This window comes from Rhinolophus hipposideros, assembly GCF_964194185.1.
Source record: "Rhinolophus hipposideros genome assembly, chromosome: 9".
NCBI classification, from domain to species: Eukaryota; Metazoa; Chordata; class Mammalia; order Chiroptera; family Rhinolophidae; genus Rhinolophus; species Rhinolophus hipposideros.
This window is the reverse complement of record NC_138055.1, coordinates 78,200,512-78,226,141: the sequence shown is the minus strand read 5'-3', so window position 1 is coordinate 78,226,141 and position 25,630 is coordinate 78,200,512. Positions and strand designations below refer to the sequence as shown.

Below are 25,630 nucleotides of genomic sequence, written 5' to 3'. Positions count from 1 at the left end.
AATGCAAAGTTAATCTTAGGGAAAATAAATAATTGACCAGAATTAAACAACTGATAAATGGCAGAGCTAGAATTAGGCTATGATGTCCTCAAAGAGAATGATTTTTTTCTGAAAGTATGTTTATAATAAGCATTTTAATATGTAAGGAAAAAAACCCAACTAAATGATTTTATACTTTTATGTTCTTCGATAGTTGAATAGAATGAAAGCATTTTCATACAACATTTTGATTGATAAACTAATCCCTCTTTCTGAATGTACTTTCTGTGAAAGGCATTTCAGTTATCAAGGGCCAGAGGGTCTCAAAATCAGCCAAAGAAACATACGTCATTGTTTCATTTCCCAATTATTAAAACTGTATACTTCCTGGACAATGTAGTCATTCATCAATCATTTAATACACGTATATTGAGCACCTACCACGCTTCAGGAATTGATCTTGTTCTAGATATACACCTATGAATAAGGCAGACAGAATGCCTGTCCTCACGGAATGTCCATTCTAGTGGCCCGGACAGACAAACAAAATTGTAAAATAATTTCAGGTAGCAATGCATAAAATAAAGTGCAATAAGGAGAAAATATAACATTTTAGGTATAGTCAGGTAGAATTTAACCTATTTTTAATAACAACATGCTACCACTTTGGTGTAAGATTAGACTCCTGGGATTAAATGTAAAGAATTTGTGTTTAAAAACAATATGGACACCTCTATAAAGAGCTGACTTAAGATAACATAAATCTCAGAATTTAATGATTATTATTTTTTGTGTGTTTTACCTGCTCACAGAATAAAATTAGGATGTGACCTACTTAATACTACTTAAGTGTTTAAAATTTTGAGTGTTTTTTTCTCTCCATGTTACATTGAATATAAAATTGTATTTTTCCTTTTTAGGAAGCTATGCTAGAGTCTTATGATTGAATCCAGATTGGTGTCTTTAAGAACTCAAATACTTATTGAATTAATAAATGGAAATTGAAATGAGTCTGATAATATAATTAGTATATAATTTTTAAAAGACTGCAGAATAAAGATGAACTTATTTTGGGAGGAATGTATGCAGAAAGGAAAACTTAACTTTCTCTAAATTCTGTCCATGTACAATATTTTTTAGTATCTCCTTTAGGTTAGAAACATAGATATGAAAAAATGAATAAGCCACAGTTTTGTGCTCATGGACCTCATATTTTAATTGGTGAGATGATTACGGCAGAATAAGTGCAGTAATAGAGGCATATAAAAAGTGTGTTATAGCATAGAAGTAGCCACTGAAATTACCATGGATTTGGGGAAATTTTTATAGAGGAGGTAAATTTTAGGCTAGACTTTGTGTTTGTGGAGGAGTTCACCAGAAAGTAAAGAACACTGGATGCATGGAAAACAACATGTACAAAGCCCAAAGATCGCTTAGCACCCCTCTGTGACTTTTACATACAACTTGTGGAGCGCTTGGGAAATGAAACTTGAAATGTAAGTTTACTACAGATATTAAAGGATATGTGGACATTGGTAAAATGACTGGCTGTTACCTAACAAACTGTGGAATATTTGAGGATTTTTAGCAGCTCATCGACACCATCAGATCTTTAAATTAGAAAGATCATTCTGGTAGTAGTGTGGACGATGGATTTGAGGGATGAAGGGGAGAGCTGACAGGGAGAATCTAGAGGCAAGATGACCAGGAAACCAATATAATAGTGAAAAGTGACATCACTGAGGATGGAAAAAAGGGAAAGATATGCGATTTCTGTGGTAAAATCAATAGAATTGGTTGATCAGTTGGTTATGGAACCTAGGGAAGAAGTACGTAGTAAAAGTGTGATTAGCCTGGACAAACAAATACAGGACAAGTCATTTCTACCCTTAGCCTCTAGTTTGAAGTTATATTAAAAGTATGCTGAGTGTAAGTCATACTTATTGGAAAAATCATAACCTGTTCAGACTATTTTAGTGTGTAGCCTTCGTTTTCAGTTTTAAAATAAGTGGAATCAATGGAAATGATATAAGTCACTTATAAGACAGCAAATTTGAGGGTTTTTTTTTAATAGCTATTTTGCCAAAGTGAATCCTTGCTTCTGACTAGTGAATCTTGCCTCAAGATTTGTGAAGAATAGTAAAAGGAATATCTTTAATTCAAGTTAGATAAAGGCTACTTAAGTAGATACATTTTTAAAGACTTTTTTAAAATTTTAAATAGACTAACAAATTTAAAGAATGCTGAAAGTAGGTAAGAAGAGTTTAAAAAAGTACTCCATGTGAAGGCATTTTGATAAAAGAAATGTTAAGTGAATGGAAGTACTTAAGGAATTAAACCAATTTGAAATGATTGAAAATGCATGCTTTATTATAACTAATTAAAATATAATTAATTAAAATATTGATTTTTAAGTAATGGACATTTTATTCATGATATTTTTTTCTTTGGGTGTTCCACATGTGTTTATGATGATAAAGTGGATTAGAACTGTAGAAGTGCAAATTATAATGTTGACTTATACGTTGTTCATCTATAGTTATTATTGGATTCAATATATCTTACCTGCACTAACCCATCCTCTGCTATGGCAGTTTTTGCTTCATTCTTCATACCCTCCTTCCCTCTACAGATACATATCATATGCCTACAGTATGCCAGCAACTGTGTTACGTGTTTGGGATATGGTAATGAACAGGAGAGAGGAGGACCCTGCCCTCACAGAACTTATTATATTCCAATAGGGGAGTCTGGAAATTAATAAGGAAACACATAAAAAAAAAAAACCCCACAATTTTGACAGTGCTAAGTGCTATCAGAAAAAAACCAAAACAAGATATTATGGAGGGTTCGTGAGGCATTAGTGGGGGCCAGATGGGAAATACTGGATGAAAAAATCATAGCCTTATTTTTGTTGGTGTGGGAAGATTTGCTGGAGAAGATAAAGATGAGATGTACATAAAGAGAAGAGAGTCATGTGCAAATGAGCGAGACAAGTGCAGACTGAGAGCACTGCTCTTCTCTGGCCTTGAAGCTAGAGAGTTTGGTCTACCAACAACAAGCAAGGGCTTGCAGGGCTAGAGCTCAGCTGAGGGAAGAGTGGTGGGGAAGACAGGTGGGGCGCTGGTGTAAGGCTTTGCGGGTCAAAGGGAGCAACTGGCATTTTATTCCAACTGAGTCCATGATCCCTGGAGTGTGCTAATTAGGGAATGAGCTAACTCAAGTTATCTTTGGGTAGCATGGAAACCAGTTAGGAGAATACTATAAGTAGTGCAGGACTACTTCTGGACATTTGACTTTAGCCACTGGATGGATGGTGGGGCCATTTACCAAGATGGGTGGAGACAGCTTTGGGGCAAATTCGGAAGTTTCAGAAGACATGAAAAGTTTTAGAGATCTAGTAGATTCCCACATGAAGATGGCAAGGAAGCAGTAAATGTCTGTCTGGACAATTCTTTTTCTATAATAAGTATTTGCTCAACCTCAGTGGTGAAACTACTGAAGCAAAAAGTTAAACTTTTACGTGGTTACTTGTTGAAGTTCTGTAGGAGACCTAATAGGGACCACTCCCTACTCCAGAAGATTTATAGAGTCGTAACAGAACTTTGGTTACTGGAAGAAAATACGTTTTGTTTTTTTTTCTGCCTAAAACTGTAAAAGTAGCAATGTGTTAGGGAGTTAGTGCCCATTCACTGTCTTAAATTTTGCTTTTTTATGAACTAAAGGGAATCAACACGATTCAAGTTACACCATACCCATGGATTATATTAAAGGAAATTAAATACGGAAGATTGTTTGTATTTTTGGGTATATCTCAAGATCTTAACTAAATCAGATTAAATCAAGAATTATAAGCCATTCTAATAAGATGGCTATACAAGTTATTAATAGTGTTGTTAATCATGTCATAAAAACGGTAAATGCCAAGTATGGGACAGAAGACATTACCTGTAAAAAAGAATATAGTAGCTGGTGCGTCTCACCTATTTGTATTCTTCTTTCTTTGCAGATCATGTATTTTAGTTCTCTGTTCCCCTATGTGGTACTTATATGCTTCCTAATCAGAGCACTCTTTTTAAGTGGTTCAATTGATGGTATCCGTCACATGTTTACCCCTAAGGTATGTACTGTATTTCTATTTAAGTCTTATGATCATGTAAGCATTATGTTTTGTTAAAATGTTCCCACAGTTCAAGGGATGATTTTTCTAATATGTGTACACTAGACTTTTAAATTATAGCTTTTATGTTACCTGTCCTAGATAAAGAGATTTTATATATCTATAATTATATCCATCTATCCCCAATTTTAAATGTCCCATTTTATTAGGTTGGTGCAAAAGTAATTGCAGTTTAAAAGGTTAAAACAAGTGCAAAAACCGCAATGACTTTTGCACCAACCTAATAGTTCTAGAGTAAGGCCATCACTATTTAAACTTTAAAAATCCCTCTTTTATATTAAATTAGTTTATAATTTTTGCACTTAAATTTTAGAACTTTTTAGTCTTTATTCGTGTTCCTCCTCTATTCCAGTGGTTCTTTTTTTTTTTTTTTATTAGTTTCAGGTGTACAAGACAAGGTACTACTTAGACGTTCATCATTTATATCCCTCACACTGTGAACCCCCTCCTTCCATCCACTATCCCTCCGACCTTTTGTGTCATAGACACCTTTGAGAAAAAAAACAAACAGAACCAAAAAACCGATAGTAGAATTTTGTCACCAGGAAAGAAAACCACGAACATATTAATTTGCTTAGCATCTCAGGAGGTTGACAGATCACCTAAAATCCATAGACCCAGATTAAATACCCTACTGTACTCTAAATCCCACCTCAGAGAAAAATCAATGTTTTCTTGTTTTGTTTTGTTTTGAGGTTTTGTACCTCCTAGAATATTTGCATGGTGAGTTTGGAAAGTTCTGTAACTTTAATAAATACATATACATTTCAGGAAATTCTCATTAGGCTTCATAAAGGGCTCAGCACTGAAGCTCTGTCATTCAACTTAGAGCTAAACTCAACACCAGGTACATTGAATCTGATTAATCAACCTTGTGGACTTGTTATACTGATTTGACAGGGGGGAAAAAAACAAGTTTTAAGGCGTATATGTGTTTGGTTATTCACTGAAATGGAGTTACATCTCACTATCAGTCTGCTACCACTATCATAGGCAGACACTGTGCTATAAAGATGCAATTTCAAAATTAGTTCAGAAATTGGAAGTTATCTGAAAAATGATTGTGCAGAAGACATTAGTGTCCCAAGAATTCTTTGTCACTCTGGGCAGCTGCCTTGATACTGTGTAAAAGAGACTGAGTTCTTTGGGTATCTGTTTGCGAGTTGGTGTTCATTCCCTAGAGGCAAAAACATTGCCATTAGTTTTCTGGAGTAGTTCAAAAGTCCTGTTTAACACTTAGTGTTGCTGGAGCTCGTCAGTGAATAACTAGTTAAGATTCGTAAATTTCAGTTGTATCATCATTTAGATCAGCTTCAAATAGCCACACTTAATGACCAAAATTATTTATATTTGTAATATTGAAAAAATATAGTTTTCTGAGTTTAAAACAACTAGCTTTGTTGTGGATTTTTGGCATATTACCTTTTCTAAGTTGGCAATTGTTTGAAACATAATTCTAAATATTTGATTTAAATAGATATTTTAGAATTTAAACTCTTTGACATAATGCTTTTACATGACCCCCATATTTAAAACTGCAACATTACGAACATTTTAAATGAGGCCTAGGGATCTCTTTTAAAATATGGTTAATTCTTCAGTTCACTTTTCATTGACTGTTGATCAGATTCTGTATTAGGTCACGTAAGAAGTGATAATTAATATAATAACAATAAGAAGTTGCTAATTACTTTTAATTTACCTTTTTTATGTAAGTGAAAAAGTGCCTAAACCCATGAAATATTCCAAAAACTGAATGGAGATTTAGTTCCTGAGTTGGAAGTACAGCAATCTGAATAATGTCTTTAGTAAGTAGGTGCTTTCTGCCATCTAGTGGGGGAAGTAGAGATAGACAGTTGATTGTAGTTGAGTAGGTCAGCATTTTAACCATAGAATAGTAAGGTAGCAACGGTGAACAGACAATCTGTGTCTCTTAGTTAATTGTACAAAAATTATAAATATAATTATTATGTTTCGTGAAAATATTGTAGACATTTCAATAATAATAACTAATATTAATTGAACATTAGATCCTAATATTTAAGAGCACATGGATTTTGTAATCTACTTGTGTTCATACTGCATCGACACCCCAGAACAGTGTAACCTCAGGCAGGTTACTTAACCTTTCTAAGATTTAGATAATAGTAGCAATGGATCATTGTGAAAATTAAATGAGATAATCTATGTCTAAAGAGCTTATCAGTGTGCCTGCCATTCTAGCCCGTATACATCAGCCGTTTTTTGAGCACTTAGGGAGTGGTAGGCAATGTGATAGATAGTACATCTTGTTACTCCAGTCTTTCAGTTGAGGAAGCTGAAACTCAGAGAGAACTGGCCATGTAATTTAGGTTGCACTATTTTTAGATTATTAAGTGGCAGAATCAGGATCTGAAACTGGAACTCATGTTCTTACCTATATGTTTGACATTGCTCCCAATAAAGGCTGTTTCAACACAATGGTGGCAAAAAAAACAAAAAAAAAAAAGTAAAATACCAATTTAAACACTACTGTTACTGAAATCAAACTTAACTGTTTCTTGTGGTCTATGTCGGATATGGCTAATATGAACTGTTCCATTTAAAAGGTTCGATCATTTTCTAAGAAGTAATGCAGTGTTACTTGAAATATATGTTCAGCACAGATTCAGAACTTTAGAAATTTGGATCTGAAAAGGTCTTGGAGATGATATAGTTGCATTTTCTCCAATTTTCAGAGGAAGGCTTTCAGGAAAGTCTTTTTTGAATGAATGTATAATATATATGTGAATATGCAATGCACAAATAGTTCAACTCTTCCAGGCTTGTAATTACTATCTGCTTTGACTATTAGACTTCCATCAAAAAATACAAAACTTACGGTATTAGTTAAGTAATTATTTAACTTTTTTTGATAATAGATATAGTTTGCTTGGGAAAGAAAACAAAGACACACATAGGAAATAACTGAAGGTAGTTCATTTCTCTTTTAAATTGTCCTTTGATGAAGATAGCGAAAAATTCCCATATAAGTAGAAAATATCCATGTAAATAAAATCTCCATCTAAAGGCTTGATAGTCTGTAGTCTACAGTATTCTTATTCATATTCTTTGTTTCATTTTTAAATGAAAACATTATTTTTACTTAACAACAGATTATCTCCCCAATTTCAGTAAACTTTGGATGCATAAGTATTACAATATATTTAAACAATACAAGTAATTCCATGTAGATTAGTCTGACATATTATTTTGCCTCTGACTTCTATCATGTTTCGTTTTAAACAGCTGGAAATCATGCTGGAGCCCAAGGTCTGGAGAGAAGCTGCTACTCAGGTGTTCTTTGCCTTAGGTCTGGGATTTGGTGGTGTCATTGCCTTTTCAAGCTACAACAAGAGAGACAACAACTGCCACTTTGATGCTGTCTTGGTGTCCTTCATCAATTTTTTTACCTCTGTCCTGGCAACATTGGTGGTGTTTGCAGTTCTGGGCTTCAAAGCAAATGTCATAAATGAGAAATGCGTTGCAGAGTATGGATGTTAATTTCCTTTGGCTTTTGATGGTATAACTATATAAAAAAATATACCCCCCCAAACCCGTAAGTCTTCATTAATATATTGTTCTATTTTTCAGAAATTCGAAAATGATCATAACATTTTTGAAAATGGGCAACATTAGTCAGGATATTATTCCCCATCACATCAACTTTTCAGCTATTACTACAGAGGATTATCATTTAGTTTATGACATCATTCAAAAAGTGAAAGAAGAAGAGTTTCCTGCTCTTCATCTCAATTCCTGTCAAATTGGAGATGAGCTAAACAAAGTTAGTAGGCTATGTTTAAGCAATAAAATAATTATCATTTAGTTAAAATATGCACTCTCTGGAAGACTTTTTGTTTTGTTTTTAAGGAAAATGACCTTTAAAATGATGGTGGAAGGTTGTGCTGGTTCAAAATTCACATTCTTTATTTCAGAAAACGTAATTTCTTAAATCATAAAGTTTTGCTTTACTTAAAAAAAAACAATTTCATTGATTAAGACACAGTAATTTAAACTATGACTATAAATTGATTTTCATCATAGAAAATGAACTTAGTCCTATACCTTTCCTGGTATATTTAATACAAAATTTGAATTATGACTATCATTTTTATATTATGATTGTTTAGACACATGAATGATATTTGGCTACTTTAACAATTGTGTTCCACAAGTCACGGTTAAGTTCTTTTTCTTAGTTACTGTCATATACTTTAATTACACAAAATAGATGAACATTAATAAATATTTTTTAAGTGGTTGTCACCTTCTTACTGTGTTGCCAAAAAGGAAAATATAATGGAAAAATTGGCCATTAATCACTTTCAGATAGCGAACTATACTGAGACTAAACATAAAGCATAATGTGCAGAAAATTATGGATGAAACCATTATTACTATAAAAACCTTGAATTCTGTGAGGAAAGAGTTAATTACTAACTTGCCCTTAGATTTTTTTTTTTAATTCTGTTCTATCTGTTGCCTTTATGAGATAATACCATCAATTTGAAACTTGTTTAAAGGCACAATTTCTTAAGAGACAACATGACAGCATATTTATTTCCAGTTACTCCCAGGCATTAACTCAGAATTTTCCCTCTCCTTTGATATATATATATAATATATATATATTTTTTATCTCATATATTCATATATATTATATTTATATTATATGTATTACATATATTAAATATATATTTATCTCATATATTTATATATATTTTACATATATAAATATTATATATATATTTATATGAGATATATATTTATATATATGTCATATATATAAAAAATATATATATATCATATATATCACAATCACTTAATATTGCTCTGTATTAATATTGTTATTTTGTATGTTTTACAGGCCGTTCAGGGAACTGGTCTAGCTTTCATTGCCTTTACAGAAGCAATGACACATTTCCCTGCATCTCCCTTCTGGTCGGTGATGTTCTTTCTCATGCTGGTAAATCTAGGGCTTGGCAGCATGTTTGGAACCATTGAAGGGATTATCACACCTATTGTGGACACTTTCAAAGTGAGGAAAGAAATTCTTACTGGTGAGTTTTTACATATTTGACGTTTTCCTGAATTGATCGAGGCTACTTGACTCTTGGTGAAGGATCAGAAATGCAAATAGGAAAGTGTTATTTTTGGGGTTTTATTAATGTCTATTTATTAATATGCATTGCTATTATTTTTGTATATTATTTATACATATACATTCATATATTCTTTGTATATTATTTATACATTTATATAATGTGCAAATGATAGATTTAATATAGATCATAGTATTTATTAATCATTATTTATTATGTTGCACTTTATTAATAGGTAATATTCTTATCATGAATTACTGGCACTAGAATAAAGTCATAGAATGTTCATGTATAATTTTGTATACAAATCACACAATTATAGCAAGGTAGATCCATTACTCCTTTTCCAAAGAGGCCATAGCTGAAATTGATAAACCTAAATTTACTTCTCATATAAAATAGTCATTGTGGTTTACTAGTAGTTAATGTCTCTTGGTGGAAAGATAATAAAACATTTTATCAATATCAATGGTTGTTAATAAGTTCCATCTGCAAGCATCTATTATAATGCTAGTTTTGTACTGTACAAATCTTGTGTTTGAGGGATATACTATGAGATCAGACAATTGAGTTGACAAACTCATCCTAGCAAAGTGCTACATACCTCATTGCTGAATATCACTAGAGTCACCTTCGAAGTAGTCTCCTTGGGAAGCTATGCACCAATGCCAGTGCCTAGTCCACCCTTCAAAATTATTTTGGAACTCTTTTTCTGGAAATCTCCATCAAAGTTGTCGTATTATCCTGATGTCCTGAATGTCACCCGAATGTTTTCCTTTATCTTTGGGTAAAGAAAGAAGTCATTGGGGGCCAGATCAGGTGACTAGGGAGGGTATTCCAATACACTTTTTTGTTTATTGGCTAAAAATTCCCTCACAGACAGTGTTGTGTGAGCTGGTGCATTGTCATGATGCAAGAGCCATGAATTGTTGGAGAAATATTCAGGTTGTCCAACTTTTTCACACAGCCTTTTCAGCACTTCCAAATAGGAAACTTGGTTAACTCTTCGTCTAGTTGGTACAAATTCATAATGAATAATCCCTCTGATATCAAAAATAGGTTAGCAACATCACTGCAAAAAGTTCTAGAACTTAATTGTCATACCTCTTGTTATAAAGGATGGAAATCAGCAGAAATACAGAGATATAAGAGAACTTCTTCTCCAAAAATAATAGCACTTATAATTAAAATCAAGCTAGATAGATAAGACTTGTAACCATGTAATATACTGATAGATAGCATAATGGAGACTTTGCATCTTATAATAATAAAAATGAAGAAACAAAGGTCATCCAAATATATAACGGAACTGTAAATGAAATAGATAGAAGTTGAATTTGAAAGTGGAAGAGTCTTCTCAGAGGCCCAAGGATAGCTTTAGTACGCATATATAAATAGAGATAGAGGGAACCATAAGGAAGCCAGTCACACCAGAGTGCAGGAACAGTGTTTGTAAGTGAGGCAAAAATAAATTGGAAGAAAATATGTAGGTGATCTTGAATGCTGGTTAGTGGTGCACAAGCTCCCCATACCTCTGTTTTTAGCTCTGAAAGATTTAGTAATAATTTATGTGTAAATAACTCTCAAATATATACCTTTATCACAGCTTGCTAAGTGTGTGCATGTGTGTGTGTGTTTATAAAACAATTTCAGCAATTTTTAAAAATATTTATAGTAAATATCCTGAATTCAGCCAAACATAAATGAGAAACTTCTTTGTCTTCTCCCAAAAGGCAGTCTCTACTTTGAAGTTTCTATTTCATTTAAGGCTGTCAATATCCTGCTAATGTACACGCTAAATAACAGTCATCTTTGCTGCTTTCCTCATCTTTGCCCCATATACAAACCCTTCTGAGATATCAGGACTTGCAAAATTAAAGGAAAAAAACCACACAGTGTGGAGGGAAAAACACACAAGGTAGTATTAGCTGACTCCCACCAGAAGACCTGTTTGGTCAGAGCAAAGGGGAATGTACTCTCTTTTCCCATTACCTGTCATGCTTATACTTTAAGTTATATTTCACCCTGATGAAATGTCCCCCTGTTACCTTTGTCAGATGTGTTTTTGTCTTCTCTGATAGTACATTATCTTTTCCTCTCACATCTCCACTGAAACTCTTATTGTCTGTACCACATAGAATGCACTTTCTTCATATTTACCTTATACTGTAGCATAATTGGGAGACATAGGCTATGGTTCATATTTAAGCTCTGCTACTTCCATCCTGAGACAATACACTGTGACAAGCATTGAAATATTTCAATATGTATAGACTCCAAGTACAGTACATGTTGCTTTTCCTTTTCTACATTAAGTTTATATAAAATATATGTTTATGTAACTCATACCACTGGCATAGTGCTTAGGAGATGGCAGCGATGGCTTAATTTAACCCCGACTTATTGAGATTGGTAGGGAAACCCCGTCTTTGAACGCAGGGATGTCTGTTTTCTTTCCTCCTGAACTGCTCTACTTCTTTCACTTTTACTCACCTTTGCTAAAAAGTGGTTGAAAAATAGAACACAGTCATATTTTTTTGGAGGGCTTCTCTACTAACATGCATGAGAGAATGAAGGGTCTAACAAAACTATGGAAATATTATATGGATTTCAGCAATCTCTTTAAGTTTTTATATTAATGGTCAGAAGTTTCTGCATCTTTCTTAGATCCTACTGCAGAAATTCCTTTTAAATGGTTCTTCTTAGTTACTTGGATAATCAAGTTGCCCAACCCTGTTTTCCCAACTAATCTGTTCCCGGAATATTAAGGTATAGATTTGCTTTGGTTATGCCTGATCGGATTTTTTTTCCAGTTATGCTTTAAAAACAACCATATTTCAATCAAATATAAAAATATGTTATCAGAATCATTATGTGCTGTATTAGCCTCATTATTAATTCAAAAATTCAATATAGCTTCCAAAATTATAAAACATTACTGAAAGTAGAAATTACCTTGAACAATTTGGCCCTTGAAAAGGTCACTTTGCTATTAATAAAGACAAAAGGGTATGGAAATTTATACTTTTAAAATCTTCTCAGTGTTGCCTCATTTATTATTTGTGCTTTCAAAGTAATTTTCCACAGACTCAGGGAAATGAGTTGAGTTACTCTCTTAGAATGAATTTATCTTAAATCCGGGGCTAACTCAGGTAACTAACTCCCAATGTGTGATAGTCCACAGTATTAGGAAAGGTCTTGCCTATTTATTTCATTGACAAGTTATAAAAGTGAAAACAAAATTATTGTTTCAATATAATAATTCATAATGACATTTAAAAGACTTGATTCTGAATAAAGGTTTAATTTTTCATTAATTCCTTTTGTCCAGTTATCTGTTGTCTTCTGGCATTTTGTATTGGCCTGATATTTGTGCAACGCTCTGGAAATTACTTTGTTACAATGTTTGATGATTATTCTGCTACATTGCCTCTGCTAATTGTAGTCATTTTGGAGAATATTGCTGTATCCTTTGTCTATGGCATAGATAAGTAAGTATATTTACTTTTATGCATTCATTTTTTCATCTCTATTTTGGAAACACTAATTGTCAATATCTATTTGATTTAGAAGAGGAGGGAAATGACTAGAGGGAAAAATGCCAGCAAATCAAATCTTTTACAAGTTCTTCTGTATTCAACAATTTTAATAAAGTATATTTCTCTATTAGGTAACTGGATAGAATTGTGTACTTGGTAACATAGACTAGTATTCTGGAGCTCTGATTTAATTCTGGTTATCAAATAGTAACTTCCAAGATCTAGTGAGTATTGGCTATGTTTTAAGAACCTTTTTGTTTTGAGTTTTTATTGTTGTCTGCATTTCACAGATGAGAAACCTCAGGCTTAGTGAGACACCAATTGACTTGCTCATCTCACCTGGACAGAGGCAGACCTGGGATTCATAGCCTTTTCTGCTTAACTCTAAAACCTATGCTCCTAATTACTTTGCTAACCTGTTTTATGAGAGGGATTTTATTTTATTATGCTACACATAGCAGGCCTTATATGGCAGGTTAATTTTGGTAAATGATACATTCTGTTCTGAAATGTATATAGCATTTACTTTATATAAACTTCATATTTATATGGAGTTATTATTTGAATTTACTAGATGTCTAAACCTCTGAATTATATACCTACTTAATGTGAAAAGTATATATACTTGGTGTGACATGAAACATTAGAGTACTCACAGAAGAAAAAGTCTTTGGAAGCATTGTCTAATATTTTTAAAGTTGTTATCTCTGGTTAACATATATGGACTAAGGCAATAAGATCATCAAGCTTATTCGAGTTCTGTTTAAAGTAGGAATAGGTGTATTGAATGAAGACCAGAGTCTTCTTAAACGATACAAAGAACATTGTTGGTATTGTCTGAACTTTGTGACAAAGCTTAGGGAAAGTTTTTATCATTGTCAAAAGCTCCAGACAACGAACGGTAGGAAAACTTACATTTTGTAATCATGTACTAGATAGCAATAGTAGTAATAGCTGTCTGACATGCATTTATCCTTAATCTTCATAAAAATGCTCTGTGGTAACTAATAGCACCCATATCACAGATGGAAAATTGGCCCTACTTGTACAAAACTCAGTATGTTAGTTGTCGAGCTAGGAGTTTAATTTAGACCATAATTTCAAAACCAGTTATCTCTACACTCTAGTAATCTACCTCCAACTTCTAACCTGCACCGTGTTGTGTTGTAATTTGATATTGTTATTGGACTGGTCTGTGGATCAATAAGGTCATAATTTAGATTTCCATTTAAATACTTGGTCGTTTACAATAAGCATAGTAAAGAATATCTCTTTTAGTAGTGTTGCTACATAGTAATACTTATACCAAAAGGAGGAATAATGCTAATCATAGATACAGCTATTAAATTCCTACTTGCATGTGAGGTGGTGTGCTCTGCACAGTTGTCTAGGAGCCTAACAACAACCTTCCAAGACAGCTAGTGTCTTTTTTGAAAATGCCCAAAATGAATCTCAGAGAGACTAAGATATACATTAAAGATGAAAGAGCTGTGATTTAAAACCAGGTCCATTGGTCTCCAAAGCTCATATTTTGGCTTAGGAGCAGGTTTAGAATCCCCATGTCTAAAATGCTCTCATTTAAATATATTCCCATCTTTTAGATTTCTGTAGCAACCTTGTATTCTTCCTGTTTATATTTTCAACAGTTTCATGAGCTCAATTCTTCTCTCCGTTCTCTGTCACTTGTGCCTGTGTTTCCAGAGACAGGGTTGTGAGAAAGAAGGCAATCAAAACCTAAACTTTTGAGACAGCAAATTCAAATGCAGAAAAAAACTATATATTGAAGCACAGCAATTTAGGGATTAGGGAGCAATACGAATGAAAGAAAATGAGACGTTTCTTGTAAAGCTGTAAGTAATGACAGCGTAGTTCTTGCATCTCCCCATATCTCCTTTAAAAAAAAAGAAAGAATGACTAGAAGAGCAAAACCAAATACCCATGGCATTCCCATGGAATGACGTTCCCATGTACCCTCAAATATGAGAGGTAAGGGACAAATCACTGACAGCCACAAAACGTGTGGTACCACATCTGTGTGGGAGATGGCAGAGGATATGCAGCTGGACTTCTGACAGTTCCCAAATCATCCCCAGATTCGCCCTGCAAAGTATGATAGGCTAATCTGAAGATAGTGACCGAAAACAGGAGAAATTTTATAGGGTCCTTGCCCTCACTTGAAGGAATGGATCAAAATGCAGCAAGATCATACAGCAAGATCTCCAAAAATTCTTAAAACTAAGAAACCACAGTTCTGTTACAAGGTAAAGCTCTGTACTGAAGAAAAAGTGATGGGAGCAAAACCTGAATTGAGCAGGAGAGAGACAGTAGGGCCAATGGAAAAAGAAAGTCCAGATAAATATAAGGAGGATTGCAAAGGAGGTACAACTGAGAAATTATGAGGTGAATCTTTAATTAATTTGCAGAAACAGGAAATGCCCTTCCCTGTCTCCTAAAAATACAGGAAAATGTATGTTATTTAAATGTGGTGAAATCTTAAGAACAGTTATTAAAGAGATAGAGAGAAAAGGAGCAGGATAATATGCCTGCAAACAACAAAAACACTCAAGCAAAATAAATGGAAAACTAACATTATTTCAAAATGAGTTGAAATAAATTTTAAAATAAATGATAGAAGCCACAAAAGAACAGCATGTATCAGCTACTTAAAAATCAACAAATGTGATAATAAGGGAAAGGAAGATTTGAAAATAGAGGTGGTATAACTTAGGAAATAATTTTCAATAAAAGAAAAACAGCTCAGTAATGAATATCAAATTAAAAAGATCACAAAAACAATAAGCACGATGGCTATTTCCACAAGTATTAGAAGCTAGAAAGGAGGAATACTTTTAAGACCAAGGAGAAATAACGGAGGATTTAAAAAAAGGGATAAAAACAGGAGTTAGGCAGAGGTGATTCACCATATGTACAATGAGGGTCTCAGCACACTGGCCAGAAAAATTACTAAAAACTATAATTCAGGAAACTCACCTGAAATACATGACAATTTGAATGTTGAGAGGGTGCACAATATGCTTAAAAAAATGGACATCGTGGTCAACAGCAGGACATAGTCTAGGATATTACTTCAAAACAAAGAAAAAAATGGGGGAATCTAGGCAAAAAAAATAGAAAACAAGCAAAATTATTTGTAAGAGAAAAATGTGATAGTCTAACATTTTGGAACAATATTATGTGGACATACTTAACGATTCTCAAGGAAAAAAAAATGTAAGCCACAGATTTCAAATCCAGACAAAATGATATACAAGTACAGTGACCAGAGACAAACAGTTACAAGCATGCAGGAAATTAGGGACTATAGTTATTGTGTTCCCTGTTTGAAGAATCTTCTAGAGAACTAGCTTTAGACCACCCCGAAATCTACAGAAATATCGGTACAGGACTGGCGTGTGGGCAGTAAATATTTATCTCTAGATAAATATTAAGGGAGATAAACTAGTGTGTAATAATCATGTGCTTTGACAGTGTTAACATCGTACACCTAAAGAGGGTGAATTGTATTTCATGTAAATAATACCTCAGTAAGCTCACTTAAAAGAAAGTCTGATCAATACTAGGTTGAAGTATTAATTTACAGGAAGTGGGAGGATCGGATGCACTTATGAAGCAACACTGTGGGGATGCAATCAGCAAAAGCCGGACGGGCAAACTGCAGTACAGAGGACCCAGCTGGTTCAGCACAAAATTGGAAGAAACAAAAAAGATTTGTAGAAGGAACCTAGAGATATGATTTCACTCATATGTGGGACGTAAAACTGAAAGCAACAAATGAACAAGACAAGCAAACAAGCAAAAACTCATAAACACAGACAACAGTTTAGTGGTTACTAGAGGGTAAGGGGTGGGGAGGTAGAAGAGGTGAAAGGGGTCAAATGATGGTGATGGAAGGAGAGCTGACTCTGGGTGGTGCGCACACAATGCAACATATAGATGATGTAATACAGAAATGTACACTTGAAACCCATCTAATTTTATTAACTAATGTCACCTCAATACATTTAATAAAATAAAAGAATGGGCTTGACAAACAATTAGTTGCAATGTATTGACCTTTCAATTCAAATGAACAGAGTATAAAAAGAAATGAGACTACAGGTAATATAAACATGGATTGTATATTGGATGATCTTAATTAATTATTGCTAAATAAAGACAAGAAGACAAGGAATTTTTAACGTATTGCAAATACTGTGTTCATAGAGAAGAAAGTCATCAGTAGAAGGAAACTTTTCAGTGATTGGTTTAAGAGGGCTTTCACAAAATGAAAATTACAGCATGTAATTAACTGGCTCCATTTTACCGTATATGTGCTCTTAATTTTTAAGTCATCTTCTAATAGGACTTTTTCATTCAGTATAAAAGGTGCATGGGGTATCATGTCTAAAGCCTTGTCCTACCATTGATATAATGCACATTTTTAAGGTATTACATAAATTGAGGAAAACTTGCTTTCTTTTTATTTAGGTTTATGGAAGACCTAAGGGATATGCTGGGCTTTGCTCCCAACAGATATTACTACTATATGTGGAAATATATTTCTCCTCTAATGCTATTATCACTGCTAATAGCTAGTGTTGTGAATATGGGATTAAATCCTCCTGGCTATAATGCATGGATTGAAGATAAGGTAAAATGCAAAATAAGAATTTGTAAAAAAAAATATACGTAAAATGCCATTTTAGAAGTTTTTGTCTTTTGCATTCTTCACAGCATATTTTACTGTTTAATGCATGGTATTGCTTTTATGCAAGGATCTAGATATTTATGTTTTGTTTGGTCACAAAAATGTATGATTTTTTTTGTATACTGTAGATTTTTTTTTTTTTTAATACATGAGAAACAGTAACTTGGTTCTCATTAGTAGCTTTATTTATGTCACTATAGATGAACCAATAATCACCCGGCCTTTAAGTAGAAAACATGTTGCTCAAACCATCGGAAATATTTTTCATATATGGTATGAATATGTTAAATTGTATCCCAGATACTATATAACAGTGAAAATATGTGTGAGCCATGTAGACATAATTTAAGTAACTGTTGAAGTAAAATTTTGTTATTGCTGTTTTATATTAGCAACCACTATTTTAATTCTGTTCTCAAGCTGTATTACCCACATAATAATGCAATCATAAAACATATATTAGCTGTTATAAAATTAGAGTGCTTACTTTTCTGAGATAACTCTGATCTATTCCATGGTAAATAATTCTATATAATAACAACTAAATTTATGACTTATGCATGAACAAGCCTGTTATCCTTTACCCAACCCCTTTGGCCCAGATGCACTTGCATAATTTAGATTTTAGGACTTATGTAACAGGTATCCATTGCTTAATGATGATCTACCACAAAATGTAATGATTTATTTTTTTCTTGGGTCCTATGGAAGCTAATTAAACTTGGAGAGCCAGTATCACTCTCTGATTTTTCATTCTTGACTTCTTTCGAGCAATATGGATTCAGGGCAGCATTCTATGAAACAGAAGCCGAAACTGCACGGCCTTTAAAGCGTAGCCTTGAAAGTTGCTGAATGTCATTTCCACAGCAGTCTCCTGAACAAAGCAAGTCACAAGACTAGCCCAGATTATTTGCTTACAAACCTGAATATTAATAAATACTTTTTTTTTTTTGGCTTTAACAGGCATCTGAAGAATTTCTGAGCTATCCAACCTGGGGAATGGTTGTCTGTGTCTCTCTGGTTGTCCTAGCCATACTCCCCGTCCCGGTTGTCTTCCTCATTCGTCGCTGCAACCTTATAGATGATAGCTCTGGTAATTTAGCCTCTGTCACTTATAAGAGAGGAAGGGTCCTGAAGGAGCCTGTAAACTTAGAGGGAGATGATGCAAGCCTCATTCACGGAAAGATACCAAGCGAGATGTCCTCTCCAAATTTTGGTAAAAATATTTATCGGAAACAGAGTGGATCACCAACTCTGGATACTGCTCCCAATGGACGATATGGAATAGGGTATTTGATGGCAGATATGCCAGATATGCCAGAATCTGACTTGTAGCTGGCAGGGGTGGGAAATCAGTGGGTTTTATTCGGTTCATCTTTGTCAATGAACATCGGCTCAACGAAGAGAAGCATTAGGCTTCCCTTATCAGAGGACGATCTCAGGTTATCCATGGCTGTGATCTTTAACCCTAACAGTGTATGTAAATTCAGCTAGAGTGTTCCTTTGGGTTCTTCGGTTTACATTTGCACAGAAAGAGTTGCAGACAAGCTTACAGTGATGAAGTTCATGGTCGTTAGAATTTTTAAAAATAGTCTTGGTGTTTTTTCAAGTATTTCTATCTCTAAAACAATAACAACAAAAAACAAACAGGTGTTACCTCAGTTTCTAAAAATTTCTGGATGTAATACTATTGGCAATTCAAAAATGGTATACTTTAAAATGAGTAAGTTTGCCTTCAGGGTAACTCCCAGTATTACAAAGAACAGTTCTGTAAGTTGGTGCCTCTCAACACATTTCCATGATTATATTGTGTAGATAGACTGTACTTATTTTGGTAGCATTGATACCTTCTTAGGCAATTAGTTGAAGAAAACTGCAAAATATTTTCTTATGTAATGGCTGTATAGAGAAGTAGTATCAAAGAATAAGAAGGCACTTATATTGAGATGAAAGGTTAGACTCCGAGGTGACTGGGGATCATGTGTGTGATGGCTGTATATTTTGTGTAAAATATATGTGTGAAAATGATCTAAGAGTGAGTCACTCAGCACTCTCAAGAATTATGCAGATTCTGCATTTTTCTATGCCGTGTGCCTAAAAATCTCCTTGATATTTATTGTGGATTCAAGATTACTCATAGTATATTTATATAATATACTTGCAATGTATATAGGTGTATATTAGTACTCCAAATACTGATTTGAAAACTTGAAGCAAGGTGGCATTTTATTTCATATCTTTCTCTTTTGCTTCTGTTTTATGCAAATATAAATCCTTTTTTAAGTGATTGTTAAAATTGTATGGCATTACATTTTAAGCTATGAATAAAGTAAAAAATTATATTTGTTTTCTATATTGAGTTTTCTTGTATCGCCTTAACTGGATTTTCTTGCATTTCAGTCAGTATTTAGGCATTTCTTAGTAATTAATCATCACATTCCAAGTGGGATTAATAGATTGATTAACAGGATTACCACCACCTTAGAGACAAAGGCAACATAGAGTATTATAGTTAAATGATGTTTTAATATAGCCTCACAATTCTTGAAAAAAATACTTCTAGGAAACCACATATACAGTTGACAGCTTGCTGGGTCAGTATTGTCTCTGAAGTATGAAAAAAAATTACGATGATTATTGTGAAGCTGTTGTAGATATAAAATTGAATGAAGCAGAAGAACTTCACTCAGTACCATCTCTTTAAAAGGCTTTATTTATAAACAATATATCAGTTACAGTTTTTAAATGTACAGTTTAAAAAACAATGATGGATAAAGTAGCAAAATAGGGGAGGTATGGCACATACCATATCCATTGATTTATTTTGGCCAAGTATTTTTGGTCTGCTATAGACATATTAACAGACTGCATCATAGTTTTTGAAATATAATTCCACTGGTGACTGAAACTTTCTGGCTTTTTTGTTTTGTTTTTACATATTCACCAATATATTTTGCATCTCTTTAAAACAGTTTATAATTTTTATATTTTTAAAATATTGTATAGATCGGCAATATATGCACATTATACAAAACTCAAAAAAATTAACAATTCAGTGAAAAATAAATTTCCCCTTCAAAATTTCTCCTAGCCACCCATTTCCCATCCTTGAAGGCAACCACCATTATCAGTTTCTCTGTATTCTTCAAAAGATGCTCTCTATGTATACACATTACATAAATAACAGCATTCAGTATTCTTTCTTCTGAATTGTACTTATTTCAATGAATAATTTATTTTGGACAGTGTTTCATATAAAGGCACATAGATCTGCTTCACTATTTCAGAAGTTAAAATGATATAAATTTTGTTTATTTTTGTGTTGAAGAAATATTTTTTCATAAGCTACATCAATATTAAAAAGTTTGTATCAAATATTTTCCCTGCAAAAGGCATTAGCTTGCATTCCCCAATAGTACCATTTTTCTTTGCTCCTCTTTCCATGAAAGAATTTGATCTACAATTTGGATACCTGCCTTCGACTAGGGAATAGGTCCCCACCTTTCTATTCACAGAGTGATGTGAAGAAGGTAGGGATTTTACTTTTGAAAAGGAAGAGAATCTAAACTACTTCTAATGCTCTCGCTTGGCATATGACAAAACGAGGTCATAGAGTTTAAAGCAAAATAAACAAGGTCTCTTCTTCCTGCTTCTTTCTTTTAGTCAGTTCTTTGACTACTCATGTATTCATGTGCTCATCCTTTCTTTCAGCATCTATTCACCAAAAATCTACCCTATTTTTATTAGTAAGACAATGCACCAATGTAAGTAGAGTATAAACTATTCATCTTTTCCCCACTTTCTCCCCTTCCTCAGGGAGAGCCCTTACCTGTCCTTTCCCAGATGGTGTAGTATTTAATCAATGAGTGATAGTATGAAGTATCCTTCTCTGCACTCTAAAATTTGAGGCTACTTGTTTTTGTATTACTTTAAACGTCTTCTGGTTGAAGACTTGGTCTAAACTTTCACCTAGATGTAACATAGCCAAGTATTGTGTATCTTCAAATGGAAGACAGGTTGGGGAGTGTGACAACCTGGAGCTGATAGAATATTCAGAGGGAAATTAAAGGAGGGGAGAGAAAATAAACTCACTATTAGGTGTTAGAGTCATAATGAGGAAGTTTAATATATTGGTGCAACGGATTCTTAGGATGCAATTTCATGAAAATGTATTTGCATCACCATGCGTCTGTGTGTATGTTCATTTTTTCATTTTTTTTTTAAGCAGAAGTTACTTTTTTTGTTGAATCTTCAAATGGATTTGTGATCCCAGAAAGTTAAAGCTCAGGAAGTAGTGCTTCTTCACTATAATTATGCTTTCCAGTCACTTGTGCCCTTTTAAAGACATATTTTCAGCATATTGAATCCGAATCTTATTGGGATTGGATACAGGACATGAATATATTTTTTAAAACGTATTCTAATGTGCATTTTGAGTTAGATACTATGAGTGTAAAGAAGATGAAAAAAAGTACAAGTGAAATACGAATCCTAAATATCTCAATCAAAGAGAATGAAAATGAAGGTACTATAACAGTGATAACTGGGGTGAAAATAATTTGGTGGCTAGAAGCTGAAATTTATAATAAAAATATTCTTTAAAAGTAAAATATTTTCTCCTTTTGGTTTTGTTCTGGTCACTCTGTTTCCTGAACACTCCCAAAAGAGATTTGTATTTATGTTGATTGGGTATGAATAAAAGCAATAGCAATTGCACGGATTTTTCCATAAATTTTCATTGTAAATTTTTGAGCCATAAAGTTGTGACAAAAATGGAAAAACCATAAAACTCTAGAAAACTATTGGAAATATTAAAGATAACACTTTCCATAAGCTATCCATTATGGAGCGTAGCATATTTTTACCTTCATAACTTAGGACTGAAGTAAAATGTTCCATATGTTATTTTGCCTCAAATGACTGACTCCAAAATTGGCTGATCTTCTAGTTATCCTGACATGCATTCCCATCTAAAACATTGCCTTGCGAATGCCTATCATGTGGAAGTAAAAAGAGAAGACGGACTGGGACATTATCTTGTCCTAAATTCAATGTCTTTCAGATTTGACTATTGTTTTAACACACCACAGTGATTCCTAGTACCACCATCAAAACACACATCCATACTACCACCACAAACAACAACAAAAACAAAACACCTGGTGTATATGAACGTTAAGAAATGTGCCATGGGGTGCCTATGCAATACCATATGTTGTGCCCTTGTAAATAAAAGGAACCATGCCCTATATATTAATGGTGATATCCCAGCTGCCATTCTTTTTCCACTGATTGCCTTTTCAGGTACTCACTTGAATAGTAAGGAAGATAAAGATTCTTTGGAAGAGATTAACATATTTCTGAGAACACAATTTTCCCAGGAAAAGCCATTAAAAGATTTGCCAAAATATGTAATTTCACTGTTCTTTAAAAGACTGTTTATAAAAAGCAGAACACCTCAGTGTATCCCAATGTGAAAAGATTGAGTCAACCTTAAAATGTGCAAGCATGGTAGCCACGTGGCATTCATTTTATCTGCTCATTACCAGCATTTACCCACACTATGAACACGGTCCAACAAGTTCATAGGGGCAGATGCCTGGCGTATACTCATTCTCCTAGAACACACTTTCTTTTGTTAGGAATATGAGTTTTTTCCTCTTCAATTTAAGGCTTGCTTTATTTTGAGTATTCAAAGGATCAGAATGGGAGATTTGAAGTCTGTTAAATCAGTAACTGATAGAATTTCACAATGAAGATAGCTTTTCTGAGCAAGAGGGTATCTGGATGACCCAATCTCTTAGTGAAATAAATCAAAGAGAAGTTTATGCATTGTATTCGTTCTTAATACACTTTTGGGTAGAATTATTTCAATTCAGCCTTTTTGCAAATAATTTTGTATGATATTTAATAATCTCAATGATTTTTTCGGAGTTTTTGCATAAAGTAAACAATGTGGACATAGACAACTGCAAACCAATGAGCCCTTCAGAAGAAGAACATCTACTCATTTTTTTAGCCAAGTAAAGTTACTAACAAACTGATTCTAGGATTTTGATTAAGCAGAATAAATCTAATTATTGACATAATATATACTTTATTCTCATAATATGGAATTTATTGCCTATTTTATTTTTACTTTTCAACTCATTATCATAACTTATATCCATGAAGCATACAGAGCATTTTCTCATCCAAAACTTTTTCATTTCTATTTATTTCCCATCTCTTCATAAAACATTTATATTCAAACAAATCCCAATTCAAACAAGTAGGTTAAGCTACCTTCCTATTGAATTTCACAGATGAATTACAATAGTAGAAACAATACACTTTTTGTCATCACTTTGTGGTTAATTTAACTTTTCGTGTTCTTTTAGAAAAATACAGTACTCCATATCCTAAACTTGAATTTTTCAAAGATTTTAATTTTTCAAATTGCCAACTTGTTCAAATAAGACTGCTAGAACGCATTTCTATCTTAAGGCAGAGTGAGCAAAGCACTTGTACAATAGGGATGGTGGATAAAAATATCACTTTTTGGGGTATTCTCACCACAAAAGTACACTTTATAATGCATATAGTGATGACAAGCACTAGTTCACAGATTTTTCCTTGATTTTGCCATGACTAAATGAAAAAGTATCTGAAATTTCACAAGTAATTTGTTTCACAGGAATTCAATAGTTGTTGGTTAAAGCATAAGCATTTCTTTTTTTACGATCAAGTAATGTCAAGGCCCTAAAGGACTTTTTTTTAAATAGGGAGGAAATATTTTGGGCATGAAATAATGCTATTTCTGAATAAACATAATGATGATTATTTGACAATAGTCCTAATGGAACTCTAAATAGTCATCTTTACATCAATGTTCAGGTAACCAAAGGGGAAAGTAATTTATATAAGAATGAGTGTTTGTCTTTTAATAGGAAAATAAGTATTGCCTGTATAATATCATTAACAAACTACAAAACAGTTCTAATCTATTTGGAGAGAATAGGGAGGTGTTTCCAGCAAAAGAGCTTACTTGTGTGCACTAGACAGAGCAACTGACTGTTCTCCTTTCCCATGCTGTGATATCTTTCACTGATCAGCCAGCAATGGCAACACTGTCTTTTCTTATTGATTAGCTGTATTATTGATTAGCTCGGAGCCTAATGCTGTCCAGGTTTCAGATTTGTCCAGTTGGTTTCACACAAAGGAAATACTAGGACCTGTCACCTTAGAATGTAGCCAGCCCTAACAGCAGCCCCGTCTTAAACTGTGGTACATTTAGACAATGGAGTATTACTCGGCCATAAAGAAGAATGAAATCTTACCATTTGTAATGATATGGATGGACCTAGAGAACATTATGCTAAGAGAAATAAGTTAGATGGAGAAAGACAAATACGATATGATCTTACTTATATGTGGAATCTAAAGAACAGAATAAATGAACAGTCTAATCAGAAACAGTCTCAGAAATATAGAGAAAAAGCTGAGGGTTGCTAGATGGGAGGGGTGGTAGAGATGGGAAAGAGGGTGAGGGGATTAGAAATCACAATCAGTAACCACAAATTGCCACGAGGATATGAAGTTTGGGGAGTACAATCAGTAATGTAAAGATTTTGTAGGGTATCTGATGGACACTTGTCTTATTGGGGAGACCACTTCATAGATAGTGTAAGCGCCTGGCTGCTATGGTGTGCACCTGAAGCTGAACAGTGATGGATGTCAACTGTGGTTTCCTATATATAAATGTATGTAGTCACGGGATGTGGAGTGCAGTGCAGGGAATGGGGTCAGTGGAACTGTGACGGCTGTACGTGATGTCAGAGGGGTGCTAGATTGGGGAGTGTTGTCACTTTGGGAGTGGTGTAAATATCCAACTATTACATTGTTTTGTACACCTGAAACATAAAAAAAAGCACAAGGGAACAACAAATCGTGAGTGTTATTACTGAATATAAGCTTAAAAGTCTAGAAAAATAGCTCTCACTTGTTAGTCATGTTTTAAGAAGCACAGTATGATTCAGTTAATATGGATTTGAAAATCTAGAGTCTCAGTTACTGAAAATTACAGTCCAAACTTGTGAAACATAATCATTTCAGTTAGGAA

General features: G+C 33.6%; 1 protein-coding gene across 2 annotated transcripts in view; it reads left to right on the top strand.

The window, feature by feature from the left end:
• The window catches only part of SLC6A15 (solute carrier family 6 member 15), a 44,883-nt gene extending 25,003 nt beyond the window's left edge, over positions 1 to 19,880 (top strand). For both annotated transcript variants that reach the window (XM_081061292.1, XM_081061293.1), the window contains 7 exons: positions 3,989 to 4,099; positions 7,427 to 7,668; positions 7,772 to 7,964; positions 9,048 to 9,240; positions 12,614 to 12,773; positions 17,310 to 17,472; positions 18,493 to 19,880. In XM_081061292.1, coding sequence (XP_080917418.1) covers positions 3,989 to 4,099; positions 7,427 to 7,668; positions 7,772 to 7,964; positions 9,048 to 9,240; positions 12,614 to 12,773; positions 17,310 to 17,472; positions 18,493 to 18,864 — 1,434 coding nt within the window. In that variant the 3' untranslated portion in view covers positions 18,865 to 19,880. The remainder of the gene's footprint in view (positions 1 to 3,988; positions 4,100 to 7,426; positions 7,669 to 7,771; positions 7,965 to 9,047; positions 9,241 to 12,613; positions 12,774 to 17,309; positions 17,473 to 18,492) is intronic.
• The last annotated feature ends 5,750 nt before the right edge of the window (positions 19,881 to 25,630 follow it).